General features: G+C 38.0%; 1 protein-coding gene across 10 annotated transcripts in view; it reads left to right on the top strand.

Annotated features, from left to right (window-relative positions):
• Nucleotides 1–18,926, top strand: part of lrba (LPS-responsive vesicle trafficking, beach and anchor containing) — a 299,224-nt gene that overhangs the window by 250,593 nt on the left and 29,705 nt on the right. For all 10 annotated transcript variants that reach the window (XM_089132308.1, XM_089132310.1, XM_089132311.1 and 7 more), the window contains one exon: nucleotides 8,758–8,925. In XM_089132308.1, the coding sequence (XP_088988434.1) occupies nucleotides 8,758–8,925 (168 nt within the window). The remainder of the gene's footprint in view (nucleotides 1–8,757; nucleotides 8,926–18,926) is intronic.

Below are 18,926 nucleotides of genomic sequence, written 5' to 3' on the forward strand. Positions count from 1 at the left end.
GACTTTGGTCAAACGATCATCACGCGACTGGTCGCGTGCAAACACACAACAACACAGCGTTCAGTCAGTTCGTGAGTGTACGTGGCCGATATATAGAAAAAAGGGACACGGTAGCAGGGCTGCCCTTATGTCACGTCATATCACAACTATCTTTCCAGAGTTAATTCTATGTTTTAATAAAGTTAATCATGCCATGAAAGAATACAGGAGATGTGTTTTGGGGAATAATCTGGAAAATAAAGACCTGTATGTCGATAGGCTACTTGTTGATGATAATTAATAAATCAGAGCTCTGAGGAAATGCTGATGCAAAACAAACAATCCAAAGTCCCCAAAACTGTCAAATAGGCTATATAAAGTTTTTATCCCGTTGCCTTAATTGTGGATTTTTTCTTAGAAAAAAATAATTATTTTTTGCTCGTTGCTCGATAATCGTTCTACTCTGTATCACAGTATTTACTGCTGTAAAAAAAATAAATAAATAAATAAAAAAGATGCAGCACTTTTATTATATGCAATAAGAAGCTATTTTATGTGTTTATCTTAAAAAAGGAGCTTTAGGCCTACAACCTTATCAGAGCTAATGATAATATTAGTACATTTTAGCAAGTTTTAAGCCTCATTGTCAACTTTAATCATATCAAACCTAATTTTCCAATTTGCTGCATGGCTAGTAACTTTGGAAAACCACTAGCCACATTGGCTAGTGAGCAAAAAAGTTAATGTCAAGCCCTGGTCATGGTGCTATATAGCACCACTAAGCCCAGTTTGGTTCTTCAGCGGTTCTTCAGTGGTTCTCTGGGGTGGTTAACGTGCTCTATGGCACCTCTTATGGTTCTACATAGCACCATATGACAAAGATAAGTGCTACTGTATATGGCACTTAAAGTGGTTCCCCTATGATTACAAGCCAATGAACCATTTTTAGTGCTATTTAGCAACATTTTTTTAGAGTGTATATAGTTTGTAGAGCTCCTTTTCCATTGACCGTTCTATAGTTAATCTATAGATATCATATACTAGCCTAAATTAATAAATGCCGTGAAAGCATTGTTCATTGATAATGTTAATTTCTACATATGCCAATACATTTTTTAACATTTCAAGGTTTACATTAACAACAGTTGATGTATTATGAAAGAACATAAATGAACAATAGTACAATATTATTTTAAAGCTTTACCATTGTTTGAAATAAACAGGAGGACTTAAATTATACTTGTATTTCTCCCAGTGTACTGTTGACCACAAACTCTCTCCTGCACTCTCACTCACAGAATAAAAATGCATCATTACCTGATCAGTTACTCTCTATAGACTTAAGGAGCTCAGAGTAGAAGTTAATTAACACAGCCATCTATTCTAATCATTCTTTGTGCCGTGGACACGCACACACACACACACACATGCTCGTCTCACACTCTGTGAATCAGTCATTTGAGAGGCCCAGCCACTCTTGAACAGCTATCCAAATAATTCCCTCTCCACTGCACCTCAGCCAGATGCATTCTGGGATGAAGGGTCTTGTTCTGCTACCTCTAATTATAGGCTCTTCTTTCGGCCTATTCAGACGCAATTAGTTTTATATGGGGAGATGAAGTAATAACTACCAGAGCTTATCCGTGATTTTGATCTTGAATCAGGGGCTCCAGGTCAGTCATTTTCTAGTCTGCACGTTCTAGAAAAAACATCTCATTCTGTCATTAAACGGTCAGCCGGTTTATTTTCAGTTCCAGTAACACAGTATACACACCCAGGTTTGCTGTGAATACTAATGGCTGAGAATGCACAGTGAGGATGTACTGCTTCATTCATAGATTTTACTCATCCACTCACTATTACACACTATTATATTGTCATTTTAGTTGATTATCCTTGTTGATTAATATTGTGTGCTGCTGTCATGCTCACCTGTTATCCAGCAAGAACTAGGAATGACTGCATTTTCTATTATTCGATTGAATTTGTTATTCATTTTTAAAGTCATTATTCATGTCTTTACAAATATGGTATTCGGCTTTGGGAACATCCCAATAGATTGGGTACGTATGATGTTATTTCAGAAATGCAGTATAGTCACACACATATCGCCATTTCTACTGGCATTGCTTATCCCCTTTGGTTGACGATTGTCATTACAGGTGTCCTCAATAACAATTACGGTTTAAAATTTGCAGGAATTTGCTTGTACTGTGGAAGAAGTCATTTGTTGTTAAAGAATGGTACAAGTTTTTTTTATGCTTTCATCAGTACAGTCACTTCGGTTCCCAACAGGGGGGTCGCGGTCCACAAGGGGGCCTCAGCGAGCTCTGTGGGGGGTCGCGTCATATTTTTATAATATACATATTTTTATTATATTTAACTTTTTTCTATTCAAAATTTATATAATGAGTGCGTTCATCATGAATCCATCAATCCGTCAATCCACGTTTTTGTCTTATCCTGAACCACTATTACTACATTGGGACTATTTTACACTGGTTCGGGATCTCTGCCGCTGCGGAATAGCCCAGTACCTTCGTGACTCGTCATAGACGTACACAGAGAGAAGTAGTTCCCGGCTACAATGTTCTTCCGAAAGACGCATTATTCTGTTAAAGGGATACTCCACTTTTTTGGAAATAGGCCAGAGTTAAACAGTTTGGTTTCACCGTTTTCGAATGTATTCAGCCGATTTTTTGATATTTAGAAGAATATCAGTAACCAGACAGTTTCTGGTCTCATTGACTTCCATAGTATATTTTTTCCTACTATGGAAGTCAATGAGACCAGAAACTGTCTGGTTACTGATATTCTTCTAAATATCAGAAAATCGGCTGAATGGATTTGAAAACGGTAAAACTCAACTGTTTAACTCTGGGGGAGTGGTAAAATGAGCCTATTTCCAAAAAAAGTGGAGTATCCCTTTTAAAAAAACAAGTTTATTATCGCTCGCCAAGCGCCAAAAATGTAAAAAAATAAATAAATAAAGCCTCACATTGATAAAGCCTCACAAATAACTTGCAAGTATCGAGGCCCCAGACATCAGTCATTTAGTAATAGCCTATATCCTTTCTTTTTTTAACCTACACGCCAGTGTGAATATTTTTGTTTTTGCATTTCAGATAGGGCCAACATATAGGCTTCTCCTAGGCTTACCTTTTTAAATTACAAAGGCCCTACCGATGTTTTCGTTATTTTATTTTCAATATTAAAGGCTATTTAATGTGCATAAAAATATCTGGTTATAGTAAACATACCGTTTATTTGAAAATAACATATTTTGTCATCCTTGTTACAAGTTTACAAGAGCGATAATATCATTAATTGTGAAGGGGGGCCCTAAAATATTGTCTTGGGGAAAAGGGGGGTCAAAAAAAGACAAAAAAAGGTTGGGAACCGGAACCACTGACCTAGTGCCTGTTGTAAATTAAATTCTAACAATGTGATCAGGTATAAAACCTTCTGTAGATTTAATCCTAAAAGTTTGCATACACACAAAAGCTAGATTTTGCATATGCGCACAATTTTTCTGATTTATAAAACCATGTGTTCGCCAGAACCTGTGCAATATTCCCTTTATAAAACCCAGACAGCAGAAGATTGTACGCATCGGCATCTCCAGCCCGAAATATAAATATATTGAGCTTATAACGCCTTGTTTTACTGTACATAACATCATATGCATATCATTTCTATACATATTACCATCCACGTGATATGAGATAAGGACTATCTCTAAAAACCATTCAGTTTTAGAGTAAATAAATCAATATTGTATAAAATATTTTTCAGAGAAGAGTCCATTGGCCATATAGTAGGCTATTTCAATTCATATTTAAATTAAATGTTTGCAATTTTTCCTTTAAACTAAACATACATTTTAGGATGGTTTATACATTTTAATGGTTTTTAACGTGCATATCTTACCATTCTATCCTTCAAATAGAAAAGTATTTTTCATTATTTTGGGAAGACCCCGAAAATGGTGATCATCCAACAGCACACCTGTGTGCAGCAGAGGTTGTATAGCCTACTGTCATTAGATTTATTCAAACCGACCAATGGAACGTTCGATCACAGAGCTAGTCCTTCAGTGTCGGTAGTTATAGGCCTTCTGTCTATGTTGCTAAGCCATCCGCTTAGACAGAGTTATTGCGCATCATTGATCACTATTCGCACGCAAATGTTTTCTCAGAACATGAGGAACACAGGAATTCCTGCTTGGTTCAGGAGTTATCATGCACCAAGCAATCCTCTCTGGAGTTAAAACATTAAAACAGTTTTCAGTGTTCAAAAGTGGCGCATCCACTAGAAATATTTCTATACATTCATATAAAACTATTGTAACTTCTGGAAAAAGATTTCATGAAATTTTCATGCTCAACTCCAATAATATGATTAAATCAGATGTAAAACAGAGTTTAAATCACACTGTTTGGCTTCATTACTTCGCTCACTCCAGTAAAAGAGTATGAACAAACAGTCTAGAGTGTCCGTACGGTGCGCACATTTATACCTACTTTATTTTTTCTAAATCCCGATATGTGCGTGGAACATTTCGTACACATTTCAATGCCTTTTTTGTGCGTACACAAGGTCCCTTGACTTAGCCCAGAATGGTATACTTTTGCGTTAAAGAGATACTCCTCGTTTTTTTGGAAATACGCTCATTTTACAACTCCCCCAGAGTTAAACTATTGAGTTTTACCGTTGTTGAATCCATTCAGCCGATCTCCAGTTCTGGTGGTACCACTTTTAGCATAGCTTAGCATACATCATTGAAGTGCACAAGACCATTAGCATTTCTCCCAAAAAAATTGCCAAAGTGTTTCGATATGGTACGGCAGTGAAGTTTCCTGATTATTACACAGGAATGAGTATTGTTCCTAGTCATATCAGCCTAGAAAATCGCAACTTTACATTTTCCGTCTGTCTTAGTGCACGATGTAACTATAGAAGAGTCAAGTTTTAAATAGGAAAAAAATCTGAACACTTTGGTCATTTTTTTGGGAGAAATGCTAATGGTCTTGTGCACTTCAATGATGTATGCTAAGCTATGCTAAAAGTGGCACCGCCAGAACCGGAGATCGGCTGAATGGATTCAAAAACGGTAAAACTCAACAGTTTAACTCTGGGGGAGTTGTAAAATGAGCGTATTTCCAAAAAAAGTGGAGTATCCCTTTAAAGATAATCTAAATGTATGATATCCATATTACACGACTACTTCTCAAATAAATAAATAAATAGACACGAAATATTGATTTGAGTTGAAACAACATTTCACAGTTTGAGTTTTACAATCTGTTCCATATTAGACTCATGGGTTTCATTTGCATTGTGTGTCACTGTGTCATACTCTCATTGCACAGTCCACACACGTGATTAGTGCCACTATAATCTCTCTTAATCAATACTGCAAAATCCAGCTGCCAATGAAATACTCCCGTCTGCTCGTGTGTTCGCCATCTCACTCCTTCTTCCTTGACAGCCCTGTATTCTAATGCAAAACAGCCAGATTGATTTGTTATGTGACATTTTAACATGGCCACAGACAGGTTACCTCTAAGTCCTTAAAATGCTTTTAAAAGGCTGCTAAAGACAGGGAAATGGTCAATGAAAGTCATAAAGAGCTCAGAGAGATCCATCTCGTAAAAAGACATGTTTGAAAGTATCATTAGTGTCTAACAGAACTATGTGTACTGTAGGGTTTCTCTGTAAAAAGAAAATAGGGGGGAAAATGAAAGATCTGTTATAACAAAGTCTTCAATGCTGTTTTATGTCTCAATGAGCTTGTCAGTTTGAACATAAAGTTTGAAGTAGTTTTTGGAAATGACATTTCCATAACTTTCAGATACTCCCAGAGACTTGGTCATAATTTGGTTCCTTTAGAGAAGAGAATAGATAATGGTATCATTACACTAACATGCTTTTTACATTAACAGTTTGTCGTTTTTTTGGCAAATGTGACGTGGTATTATAAGTTACTAAATCTGCTAGTTTCCGGTGTCATTTGTTTGCATTAAATTAATGATATTTTGCTATATTTATTCCATAACAATTTTTTTTCAAAGTGCTTTTTTGTTTTCAGCAAAGCTCAAATTCATTCTTTGTTGCATTTGTAGCATTTCTCCTTTGTACAAAAGCAGAGCTGAAATAAAATTGAATCCATTTTTTTATTTTTTATTCAGCAGCTGTGATACCTCACCCCACATTCGGCAGTACCTCTACACACACAAACACATACACACACATTTCCATAATGCTGATGATTCCCAGTGGGTTTTATGGGACATACTGCATCTGCTAATTGGCACATCAATAATGCTCTCTAGATAATGAGCTGGATTTTACACACTCCTGGGCCTCTTTTGTACATGAATTTAAAGCAATAGTTCAACTAAAAAAATAAAGATTTTTATTATTTACCCTCGTGTCATTCTCGACGAGTATGCTGATATTTTTCCGTAGATATTCTTCTGTGTGGACATATTTTTTATAATCATACAACAGTAGTTCATAGTGACTAAAGCTGTCAAGCTCCAAAAGGACCATACAAATATTATAAAAGTTGTCAAAGGCTTACGCATAGGGCGTTTTATGATGAACAGAAAAGAGAAAAAAAAAATCCATGGATTATCTATAATTTTGAAAAGACAGAGATATATAATTTTGAAAAGACAGAAGAATGAGTAAATATTACAGAATTGTCATGCCTGTTAAACTATTATTTTAAAAACCTGCACTGCCAGACAACGTCACACATTCATTAATATTGTTTCCAATCCTTTAGAAATCTCTAGAATGTTTTATTTTGTAAACTGGCCAATCAGTAAAAGAAAAAAAGAAATAGCCTTAAATAAATTAAATAGCCTTTTTTTTTTTTTGGCTTGGCTTTGTAAGAGACAGTCACATTTATAAAAAGAGTCTTCTGTCAGATTAAACATCTTAACCTAATATATTTTACTGCAAAAACACTTACATTTATTTGTATATATATACGCACATGCCCTCTGGGCTAACGTGAGTGGTGTAGTCATTTTTAAAAAGGAATCTAATGTTGTAGGTACACATCTCCCCCTCCTCTTTTGATGAAAGAGCATGGGTTCAGAGTGACACCCCTGCCTCAGGAGACCCTACCAAACGCTCTCTGCATCTCTGATGAGGTCAGGTCTCCCTGAGCGGGGTTCCCATCTCATTCCTGATTTTAGAGTTCCTTGATTAACATAAAGGTAGTCCTCTGGAGAGTTGGTGTCCAATAACATTGTCCTCCTCTTTGTTTCCCCTCGCTGATTGACACAAGATGGAGGCCCACATTAAATGCCCATCAGCCCCTGTATTAAGTTTGGAAATAGACAAGTCGTGGAACAATCCGGGGTCAATCCATCCACATAATAAACTAAAAAAAAATCCCTCCAAAGACTCAGAGGAACAGGTTCTTTTTAATAAAATTGTAGACAAATAGATTAACTGGAATAAATCTGCATGTTTTAGGCAAGTGCTTGTGTGCATTGGTAGTAAAACAATAAAAGAGAAAAATATTAAACCCTTTATCAAATATTACATGTATTAAATGTTTTGTTTATATTTTATTACATTTCTTTTTTTTTTATTTTTAAGTATGTAACAGTAAAATTATGTACTATAGTAATGTAGTATTTAATTTTAGAGTGAGTAGTAGTGAGTACCGTCCTGATTGTAAACTAAGCAATTATTTCTCACCTTTGTGTGAATTTGCATAGGATATACACATTGTGCAAGCTAAAAACAAACAAACAGAATATCTCATTTCTTAAGAAATTAGGTTTTAGGTTTCATCTCGGAACTTTTTGCTATCTTGTAATGTCGTGTATCATGAAGTTAGTACTCCATAAGAGCTGAACCAGTTTGCTGTCAAACCTGTTGTCGTATTGCAAAATGCCACATTTTACAGCATCTCTCATTGCTCTTGATTTAAAGTTCTAATTAAGAAAGCTTGGAGTGCGAATTAAGCGAAATTAGCTGTCAGCGAATTCACATTTAAATGAGTGATGCTAAGACCCTTCCGGTAAGCGTTTAAATAATATAAATTGCTCTTTAAGTGCAGGGCCTAATGTTTGTCTCGAAATTAATGTGACACAAGGCAGCAATGACAATCAAGGCTCTTCTCATACTCATTTGGGCTCGTTTAGAGGCCTTTGTGCCCACACAGCTTTGAGCAAATTAACACTATTGCTGTTTTTTTATGAGCAGTCATAAACAGAGGCCCTCCTTTGGCGGCTAATGAAGAGAGAAACAGCTTGTGTTTCGATGTTATGACAGTCGAAGAACAATCATAGCTCCGAAAACAACAACGCTCTCAGACGCCCCATGGCACGCAGAGGATGAGACTAAACAAAGGAGCAAAGATATCTCGTCCTGCTCATGTAAGACGATCTGCTTTGCTCCAGTGGAAGCATATGCTTGTAATTTGTGTGTATTATGTCATTTGTGACTGTTGAAAGCACATTTTGACAGATCCCCGTTACCCATGCTACTTGGTTACGTTCTCGGAGGAACTCTCCATGAGTTGTTGGGCATGTAAAAAAATAACAAATATATCACAATCTGTGGTGAATTCACTTAGCAGTCATGCCATGTCGTATTTCACTGTGTCTTATTCACTAACTACCCTCGATTTAGCTTTTTTATTTAGCTTTTTTACCTACAGAATCTTGATGTAGTTCTTTTGGGCTGGGTCTTCTCTCAATCTTGTTGTTTCACTGAGTTTGAATGACATTTGTTTTATCTCCTGTGTAGGCTCTGGAGAGTGAGTTTGTGTCCTGTCAGCTGCATCAGTGGATTGATCTGATATTCGGATACAAGCAGCAGGGACCTGAGGCCATCAGAGCTCTCAATGTCTTCTACTACCTGACTTATGAAGGAGCGGTCAACCTCAGCTCCATATCTGACCCCATGCTCAGAGAGGTGAGTGTGTTTCTTTCTCTTACACATACTCTTTCACACACATTGACACATCTCTCTCTCTGTTTACTTCATTGCCAACTTGACACATCTGTTCAACTTCTGATTTTTATTGCATTTTTAAACCATCACCTGACTTAAAGAATGTTCCAAAATATAGTCTTAATTGTATTCTCAGATTACTTCAATTGTAGCCTGGGAAAACCCAGACAACTTCCAGCAAATTTAGATTTGCTCTAAAAGTTGATTCATTCAAGCCCATTTCCAATCCGTCGAAATCGCGGCACCAATCAGAAACGTTGGGGCGGGCTTTACACGATGACGGATTTGAAGCAGATTTTGTAGCCTACATTACAAAAATGGATGCCGCTGTCGAACATCACTCGTTCGAATCAGCTATTGGGTCTGTTTTAAGCGATTTGAACGTTTCCTTTTTGTTAGAAACCGAGCAAAGAACAACATTCTGAGATGTTTCTCCGCTACTCAGGATACACCATCTCCTTTATCGCTCTGATTTTGTTTGGTCAATCCGCGACGTCCGTTGGTGACGCCCCTCTGGAAATGATCTGTCTGACGCTTTGCCAGACCATAACTCAGTTACAACTGAGAATATTTTGGTTTTAACCAGGCTACTTCACTTTGGAAAGGAGTCAATCCTAGAATGTATTGCAATGGGTTCAACAAGGTCAAGAAAAATAATTAAACATACTTGAATGAATCATAGTGATTCACAAAATAGTGAATTTTCATTTAATGCTGACTAATGCAACATGCTTTCTCGATTAAAATCAAATGTGAATATAGAGTTTTCTAGTGTTATTTTTTATGTAAAGTCTTCTGTCTTATGACAGTTAGGGTGGGGTCCCATTTACCATTGTATGGCAGTTTTTATGCAGGCGAAATCCAGTCATCACTAGGAATCCATGAGATTGTAAATTTCGTGTGAGGGTGAAAGATTTTCCAACGCAATAATTTAAAGATGGTTACACAGATTTGCAGTATTGCCATAGACCAAAAGAAAGCTGCTTGGTTTGATAGTGATTCTGTGAGAGCTGTGCTTCATACATCACAACACTATTGCCAAATACAATTGCCCCTTTTTTGCGCAAAATTTCGCTTTAGAAGACAGCTGCCTCTATAGTCAGTAGGAAGCGAGTCAGCACACTATCCTTTGCAACAGAGCTATTGTAAACAGGTTTGAGCTTCAACAGACACTTACAAAACATTTGTTTAGCTGTTACCGTGAGACCTGAAGACATACTACAGACTCGATAGGAATCTCTCTTTCTGTGTTTCCTTACCTCTCTGTCTCCCACACTCATTTATTATTCATCTGTTTCTCGCTGGGAGCTGCCACACAGAAGTACAGACCAGTTCAGACAGATCTAGCTCACTAACTGCCCCACTGACAGCTACAGATGTCCTTCAAACAGGTCCAGGTACCGCCTTTCCCTCAGGAACAGCACTACCTGATCTAAGAACCGAGAACCAGTTCTTATTCTAATTCGGTTCCATTTAAAAAACAAAAACTGGAACTGAATGACTTACATGATGAATAACTCCTCTTGAATTCTCTTGCCAGAATTCTGTTATAAATATTTGACATATTTTCTGTTCTGCTTTTGCATCTACACCACCACAGCAACAAAAACGTGAATTTGCTTAAGCTGTGAAATGTACAGTACACAATATACACAGCATCCGAGACTATCTGCTTTACATCATCCCAGACGAGCAGGATGTTGGTGTCACTGAACCTGGCATGGTGGTCTGTAATCCATTATTCAAGGACATTGTTATTTGGTTGTTCCTTGCATTATTGTCCTGGATGTGAGCCTAATAGGACTTGGGTTAAGTCAGGGCTCTGGCTGGGCTATTCAAGAACAGCCACGGAGTTGTTGTGAAGCCACTCCTTCTTTATTTTAGCGGTGTGCTTAGGGTCGTTGTCTTGTTGGAAGGTGAACCTTCGGCCCAGTCTGAGGTCCAGAGCACTCTGGAAAAGGTTTTCGTCCAGGATATCCCTGTACTTGGCCGCATTCATCTTTCCCTCGATTGCAACCAGTCGTCCTGTCCCTGCAGCTGAAAAACACCCCCACAGCATGATGCTGCCGCCACCATGCTTCACTGTTGAGACTGTATAGCTTGTTTTCATATGACGTCACGCCACTGCATTGCCATGGCGCGAAATGCAAATGGAGGACAGGAAGTGATTTGCGTATTTAGAAAGAACTATAACAAACTCAAAATGCCTATATTTGGCGTTGTTTATCGTTACTTAAATCAATCAAACTACGAGGAGTTTTTATCGTGTACCAAACATTGTTGTTCATAAGGGGAGGAAATGCTAGAAATTGACAAAAACTCTGAAAAAAAATGACTTGCAAACCTACGTCTGCGGTCGGGGGGAGCCGAATGGGAAAATGCCTGTGTGTGCAGTGATCACTTCGTCAAAGGTGAGTTAATACAACTTAGTGTGGCCATGTTTGTGTAACATGTAATGTTTCCGAACTTTATAAAGTCAAAAGTATGTCTGTAAAACGAGGTAGTTGCTGATATCTACCACCTCAATGGCTGGAAAATCTTTCAATTCAGTTGAAAAATTGTTCCTCTTCATAGCGTAAGGATCACGTACAACATATGTTTGATTTTTTTGTTTATATCTTTCTCTTGTAATAGCGTGTAAAGTAGTACAGTACGTACTTTTCTCCATCTCGTCCATTGCCCTCTTCACTCCCTGCCCTCCATCTGAATTTCGTGCGTCATCATAATCATGTGACTGAAACCCAGTTGTTGGATAGGGGATGAGCAGTGCCTGGTTTTCTCCACCAATACCGCTTAGAATTAAGGCCAAAAAGTTATATCTTGGTCTCATCAGACCAGAAGATCTTATTTATCACCATCTTGGAGTCCTACAGGTGTTTTTTTAGCAAACTCCATACAGGCTTTCATGTGTCTTGCACTGAGGAGAGGCTTCCATCGGGCCATAAAGCCCCGTGTGGTGAATTGCTGCAGTGATGGTTGACTTACTACAACTTTCTCCCATCTCCCGACTGCATCTCTTGGAGCTCAGCCACAGTGATCTTTGGGTTTTTCTTTACCTCTCTCACCAAGGCTCTTCTCCCCCGATAGCTCAGTTTGGCCGGACAGCCAGCTCTAGGAAGGGTTCTGGTCATTCCAAACGTCTTCCATTTAAGGATTATGGAGGCCACTGTGCTCTTAGGAACCTTAAGTGTAGCAGAATTTTTTTTTTTTTGTAACCTTGGCCAGATCTGTGCCTTGCCACAATGGTGTCTCTGAGCTCTTCAGGCAGTTCCTTTGACCTCATGATTTTCATTTGCTCTGACATGCACTGTGAGCTGTAAGGTCTTATATAGACAGGTGTGTGGCTTTCCTAATCAAGTCCAATCAGTATAATCAAACACAGCTGGACTCAAATGAAGGTGTAGAACCATCTCAAGGATGATCAGAAGAAATAGACAACACTAGAGTTAAATATACGAGTTAGTGATGGCCGGTTCGTGAACGAATCGTTCTTTTGAACCGGTTCTTTTTAGTGAACCGGTCGAACCAGTACACTAAATCGGACTGAATCGTTCGAAACAGTTCGCGTCTTGCGTCAGCGCTAAACCACAAGTTACTAAAGTTACTCACTTTCAGACATGCCTGACAGTCCCTCCGAATCGAGATAAACCAATATCCAGAAGTACATTTTATTCCAGTAACTCAAAAAGTTCACTGAACGGAGACATATGTTGGTGCTGAGAGAAGTGATGAGCACGAGCAGCTGAAACTGCGCATGCGTGTACTACTGAACGTACAGATACAGCGGTCGGATAACCAGTACAGAACCGAGAAGAACTGTTTCTTTCGGACACGTTCGACATATTGAGAACTGATGAGTTGATGAGCTGAGCATGCGTGCATTTTTTTTCTGAGGGGCGAAATGTACGTTTCCACGTCTTTAGTTGAACATCAGTAAGTGTAACAAAATAAAACATTTTGGAAACATGTTTATCCCATTACTGTATCACTGTATTATTTTAACGATTGGAAATAATGATTGGATTCTAAAACTGTCAAACTACTAAACATTTATTATTATACTAAAATAATATTTTCAGGAACAGCTCATTTAATTTCTAAGTAACAATATTATAAATCTTTGATGTAAACTCTTGCCAAGGTTTGGTGCACTGCTTAGTAAATGTTTATGTGTTAACATAACGAATTAAACATATATGTTTAATTCGTTATGTTAACACATTATAAACATGATGTATACTGTTACGTATATAGGCTACAGGCTATATTGGAGACAGACATGCATCGATTTTTTAGTTTTGTCGACTGTATATTCAGGTTTCAGCTCAGCACAGGCCTATGCTATGGTTCTCGAGTCGAGAACTGGTTGTTGCAGCTCTTGAATCACTAGTGCAGAACCGAGAACTGTTTCTTTCGGACACGTTCGATACGGAGAACCGATGAGCTGGAGATACTGCGCATGCGTGATAGCACCGTCTCTGAACAGAACTTTCTTTCGGCCGGCTGATCCTGTGCTGATATACGAGCACGCAGTAGTACGGGTGAACCCAGGACTTAAATGAGAGGGCGAATCGGTGAAATGTAAGTTTATTTAATAACAAATAAAATGATGAAGACCATTTATGCATTTTATATATTTAAAACATGTAAAACATCCGTGTTAGCACATCGCCTTGGCTGCAGCAGGGTTCGTTTTCAAAATGTAAATGTAAGAAACTTATCCAAGATGATTATGACAATGCATACTATCATTTAACTGAAGTTGTGATTACAAATGCCTTTAATTTGAAGTATTTTTATCCGCCGGGATGATAGAATTGACGTCATTACGTGATGACGTAAAAGAACTGGTGAACCGGTTTTTTGAACCGGTTCATTAAAACGAACTGTCCGAAAGAACCGGTTCACGGAAAAGAACCGGACTTCCCATCACTAATACGAGTGTCACAGCAAAGGGTCTGAATACTTAGGATCATGTGATATTTCAGTTTTTCTTTTTTAATAAATGTGCAAAAATGTCAACAATTCTGTGTTTTGCTGTCAATATTGGATGTTGTGTGTACAATAATGAGGGGAAAAAACGAACTTAAATGATTTTAGCAAATGGCTGCAAAACAACAAAGAGCGAAGAATTTAAGAGGGTCTGAATACTTTCCGTACCCACTGTATCCACACATCTCCTCAGCCTTACACATTCTCCGCCTTAACATAGCATCTCTGCTGCAGAGGTCACAGAGTGCCATTCTTTTCCTGCAGTGAAGTAGTTGTGTGGGTGTGAATGTGTGCACTGGGGCAGTCCTTGGTGTCGGAGTGGGTTCTAGTCTTCTGCCCTTCATGCTCAGTGACTGAGGCTGATTAATGACTCGACTCACCTTATTCCCATATAGGTGTTCTTGCTATCCCTTTAATGGTCTTTCCTTTCCTCACGGCTTCCTTTCTTTTATCTGTTTATCCTCCTCCATCTAGCCATTCATTCTGTCCATCTTTCATTCCTTTCCACCCTCCATGCCCATAATCCTCTATCTATTTCTTCATCCCTCTATCTGATGCAGATTCATTGCCTATCTGCTCCAGTCATCTCTCCAGTTCAGGCCATTACCCTGCACACTTCCTGTTTAATAAGCAGAGGTTAAATGGGAATCCTTACGCCTGACTGACACTCCACCATTCACAGGCCATTAGGAGATCGATAAATTCACATGGCCGTGTCTGCAATCTAACTGTAATAAACACGCTTGGAAAAAAGAAAACTTAACAGAATCTATGGCGAGAGAGAGAGAGAGCGAGAGAGAGAGAGAGAGAGAGAGAGAGAGAGAGAGAGAATGCATTTCAGAACAGTACTGGTGAGCCACTCAATCTTCAAATGAGCATGTATAATTTTTTGTGCAGTATTTTATATGCCACCCATTTCTTCCTTTTACCTTGAATACATCATTATCCTTAGTTGCACCCCATGCAGGGTCTAAAATGAACATGCCAAGCATTAGTAAAAAGTTTTTTTTTTTTTGTTTTTTTTTTCCAAAAAAGCCAATGTCTGGTAAAATTCATGTCTGGTGAATCAATCGATAGATACATACAGTACATAGCCATTAGAAATAACTCGCAGTGTAATGAAAGTTGACAAGGATGAGGAGAAAGAGGGCAAAATGGTAAATTATTTATGATACAATCATCATGGTTTTGCTTGTTTAGAGATGACCAATAAGTGAATTCCAGCATGAAATTACGACAAATGTTGATCTGACAATCAGTCAATGAATCCCAAAATGACTGCTCATGCTGAGGTCACATTGCAAAAAGTCAGATCTGTATCCAATTTAGAACCACAAAATGTTCACACTGTAATGGACAAATAGATTTGAGCAAAAAATAAAAATAAAAAAAAATAATCAGATTTGGGCCAATTTTACTTGAAGTCTGGACATAGCCAATGTGCTATTTCTCACTATTATGCAAGAAAGAAGAAAAAAAATCATCTAAATAATCACATTACCATAATGAAAAAAAAGAACATTCATGGCTGCTACATTTTGTCGATTCAGTCACCATAGGCAGGTGTGGCAAAAAGTTCATTTTGGACCCTGACCTCACGTCATAGCCGGTTTGTAGAGCTAAATTAGAAAAATAAACCATCAGGGTGTAGTTTAGCATGGCTCTTAGAACAGCGTGTGTGTGTGTGTGTGTTTGTCTGGAAACGGCAAGTATGGCACCGGCTCTGGATCTTTTCAAATTGTGTCGTGGGGAAACCAACATCTGGGTTCTGGTTCTAGTTTTGTATCTTGTATATCAGGTCTGGTTTGGGCAGGACTGGGATTTGTCAGTCCGAGAAGCTGAGTTTTGTTGTTTTGATGGCCAGCTGTGTGTGTAATTGCGGCGATCTACGTATGTTGGACCCAGTGTGTGTGTAGACCATGGGGCGTGTGGAATGTCTCATGGTAGATTAGGGTCATTCAGGAGACTGGGCCATGTTTACTCAGACGGTGATTACTTCCTGTCTTTGCCCTGCCACAACACACACACACAAAAAAAGAACATGACAGGCACAAAGAGCTCCCTTTGCACGTGAATTAAACACACAAACACAGTCCTTTTCCTTCAAATCAAGTCTCACTTTTACTCAAGTCCGATACTAATCTGACCTTTACAAGGCTTAAATTTAGGAAGAATCCACCCCCCCTAAAATCTTCATAGGAACCTCATTATGGAAAATAAGAAATTTGGCTACAGCTTGTTTTACAGCTAAATTACCTTGTCAAGGGTTAGAGTAAATCAGGTGACTCATTTAGCATGACTCTCTCTCTATCTGTGTGTGTGCGTGTGTGTTTGTGTACAATGCATATATACGGGATATTTCCACCATTTAAATGTGTAGAATATAAAGAGACCTCATCAGATACGCACTAGTGCCCCTAAAGAGATTGGCCCCTCTAGCATGGCTAGCACCCATATAACATTCTTTCTTCATTGGCTGGACGCTCTGACCTGAGAACTGCCTCATTCTACTGTGGTAGTAAATGTCAAGAGAGGATTTAATGAAGATGGGGCAGGTGCCTGGGCAAGATGCATCCGCATATTAGCTTAAACAAACTGTCCCGGTGTGACACATTCAACCTTCGTTTGGTTTGCGATGCCAACTTCTATGCCACACTGCTGAATGACATTAGTTCACAGCGTAACATGAAGCTAGACGATGTGTTTCAGACCTTGGCGTATGTTTGAAAAACGTACTGAGGGATTGAATGGAGTGGATAAATATGTAGAAGATTCTTTACTTTTTATGAGTAAAGTCTAGGGGTGTGACGATATGCTAAGTTCATGAGAGGAGATGATACACGATATTGGGTCCACGAGAACGAGACAAGACGGTATTTTAACACTATTAAATCTTCAATAACGAAATATATGAGTGGAAAATGTGTCTTTTATTCAACGGAAAATCACAAATTGCAAAACAATGCAGGTGCGTTTTGAAATTTTTTAACTAGAGCTGTACGATTCAGGATAATTTGAATAACATTTTCTTTAATTTTTTTCAAAAAGAGATCACGATTCTCCCACAATTCTGAACAGACAACTACACAAAATAACTTAATGTATTAAATGTAATTTACTAAAGGTTCGGGCAAAATGGTAATCGCTAGTCTAATGTTTACTGGTTTAAATGAATGATTCAATGACTCACTTATGAATACTTTTGGATGATTCAGTGTTTTTGAACTGAAGTGTCATGTTAAATTCAAGCATGATTTATTCTATTTTGATCGCTTCTGTAGACATTAGTGTTTTCATCTGAAATATAAACTTTTATCCCAGTGTTTCTGTGATAATATGATTATGTAACAGAGAAATAATGATACAAAAGTATGCGTATAAAAATACTATTTGTGAAGCTGTTTCATACCTACACATGATAAATGCTTCCTCTGGGTCAGCGGCAACACAGATTTGAATGTTCCGGTGTGATATGGTCAAAGGTTTCATAGACGAATTGTCATTTTATCAAACCATTTGTACTATTTGATGTCGCGGCGATGATGGAGCCTATTTCTCTGGCCAATGGCAGGACATCACCCTGCCTGAACGGCCAGTCCATCACAGGGCTAAAATGTATTTTCATTTTATTATATAATGTCATTTATTAATACTAAAAATTGCATTATTTTAATATTTTAAATGTTTAGTTTTTGAATCCCTGGAGACTTTTGGACCCCAGTGTATGTGCATTGCCTGAACAATTGACAACTAGGTGCAGAATGGTAGCCTGGCTGTGTGTCAGTTTTACATGTTAATCATTAAAAGTTGAAAAAATTAAAATAAAAAAATTAAAATCAAAATCAAAAATAAAAATTTGAAACAATTTGTTTTAATAAAAAAACTAAATGACATAAATAAAAATGTACAAACACATACTTTGAAGACCATAATTAATTAAGGTAATTAAGAAACAGTAAGACATATTATGAAAAATTGTTGTTTGTTATACATCTGCAGATAGAGACAGATCATTCACTGTTCAGCATTTGCGGCAGATATGAAACGACCTCAGCAGCGTATTTGTAATGATTAGACACAGTTTAGACAGTTGAATGAATACATCACTGTCCAAAAATACATTTCGAATTAATAATTGTTCCTAGATGAACAAAACCCGCAGCTCTCGTTGACAGAAATCTTATCCTCTGATCATTCGGACTTGTTGTTTCCAGCCATTTCGGCGCATGACACATGTCGCGACCACATGTTAGTGATTGGCAATGGCAGATCGTGAGTGACTCTGGGCAGATCCAATAGTTTTGAACTTTAACTGAGAAACCCGCCTACAAGGAAGTAAACGTTTCTCAATGGAGAGAGGCCAGACTCTCTGTACAAATGAAATGGATGAGAGTCTGGTTGAACCAGGCTAGCAGAATGGTATACTCTATATGGAATATCCCTCATATCTTTGTTTTTGTTCCCCAAATTAAATATGCCATTATCTACTCTTACAAAGGACTATGAAACAACATTAGTGAGATTAAAGCCTTAGACAAACACTGATCTGACTGAAAAAAAAAAGACTGAAAGATCTTATACTGTGAATAGGTGACGCAACATGGTTTTGCCTAGCACCAAATACTTGGTCAAGAAAAGAAGAACTGTTGCCACACAGTGTGTCAAATTCCATTGCTTTTAAGTTGAAATCAACCAATCATATAATTGAAACGAGGTGACTTCTCTTGCATGGCCTCCTCTGAACCCTGCTTCTTTACAATGGTATTTCCAGACACAGTAGTCCTGTCATCTGTGTTCCATCAGTGACTCTAATGAGATCACTAGTGGATTTACACTATATAAAGAAGAGTTTGTGTGGTGCAGTCTATTGTTACAAGCAGAGTGGGCCGAACCAGATCAAAGCGGGAGAGCGGAATGAAGAAAGAGCGATGAAGAGCAGAATAAGAGTTGGAAACAGACGGAAAGGATTG

The sequence above is a fragment of the Pimephales promelas genome, chromosome 6 (genome assembly GCF_988280905.1).
Source record: "Pimephales promelas chromosome 6, fPimPro1.hap1.1, whole genome shotgun sequence".
NCBI lineage: Eukaryota > Metazoa > Chordata > Actinopteri > Cypriniformes > Leuciscidae > Pimephales > Pimephales promelas.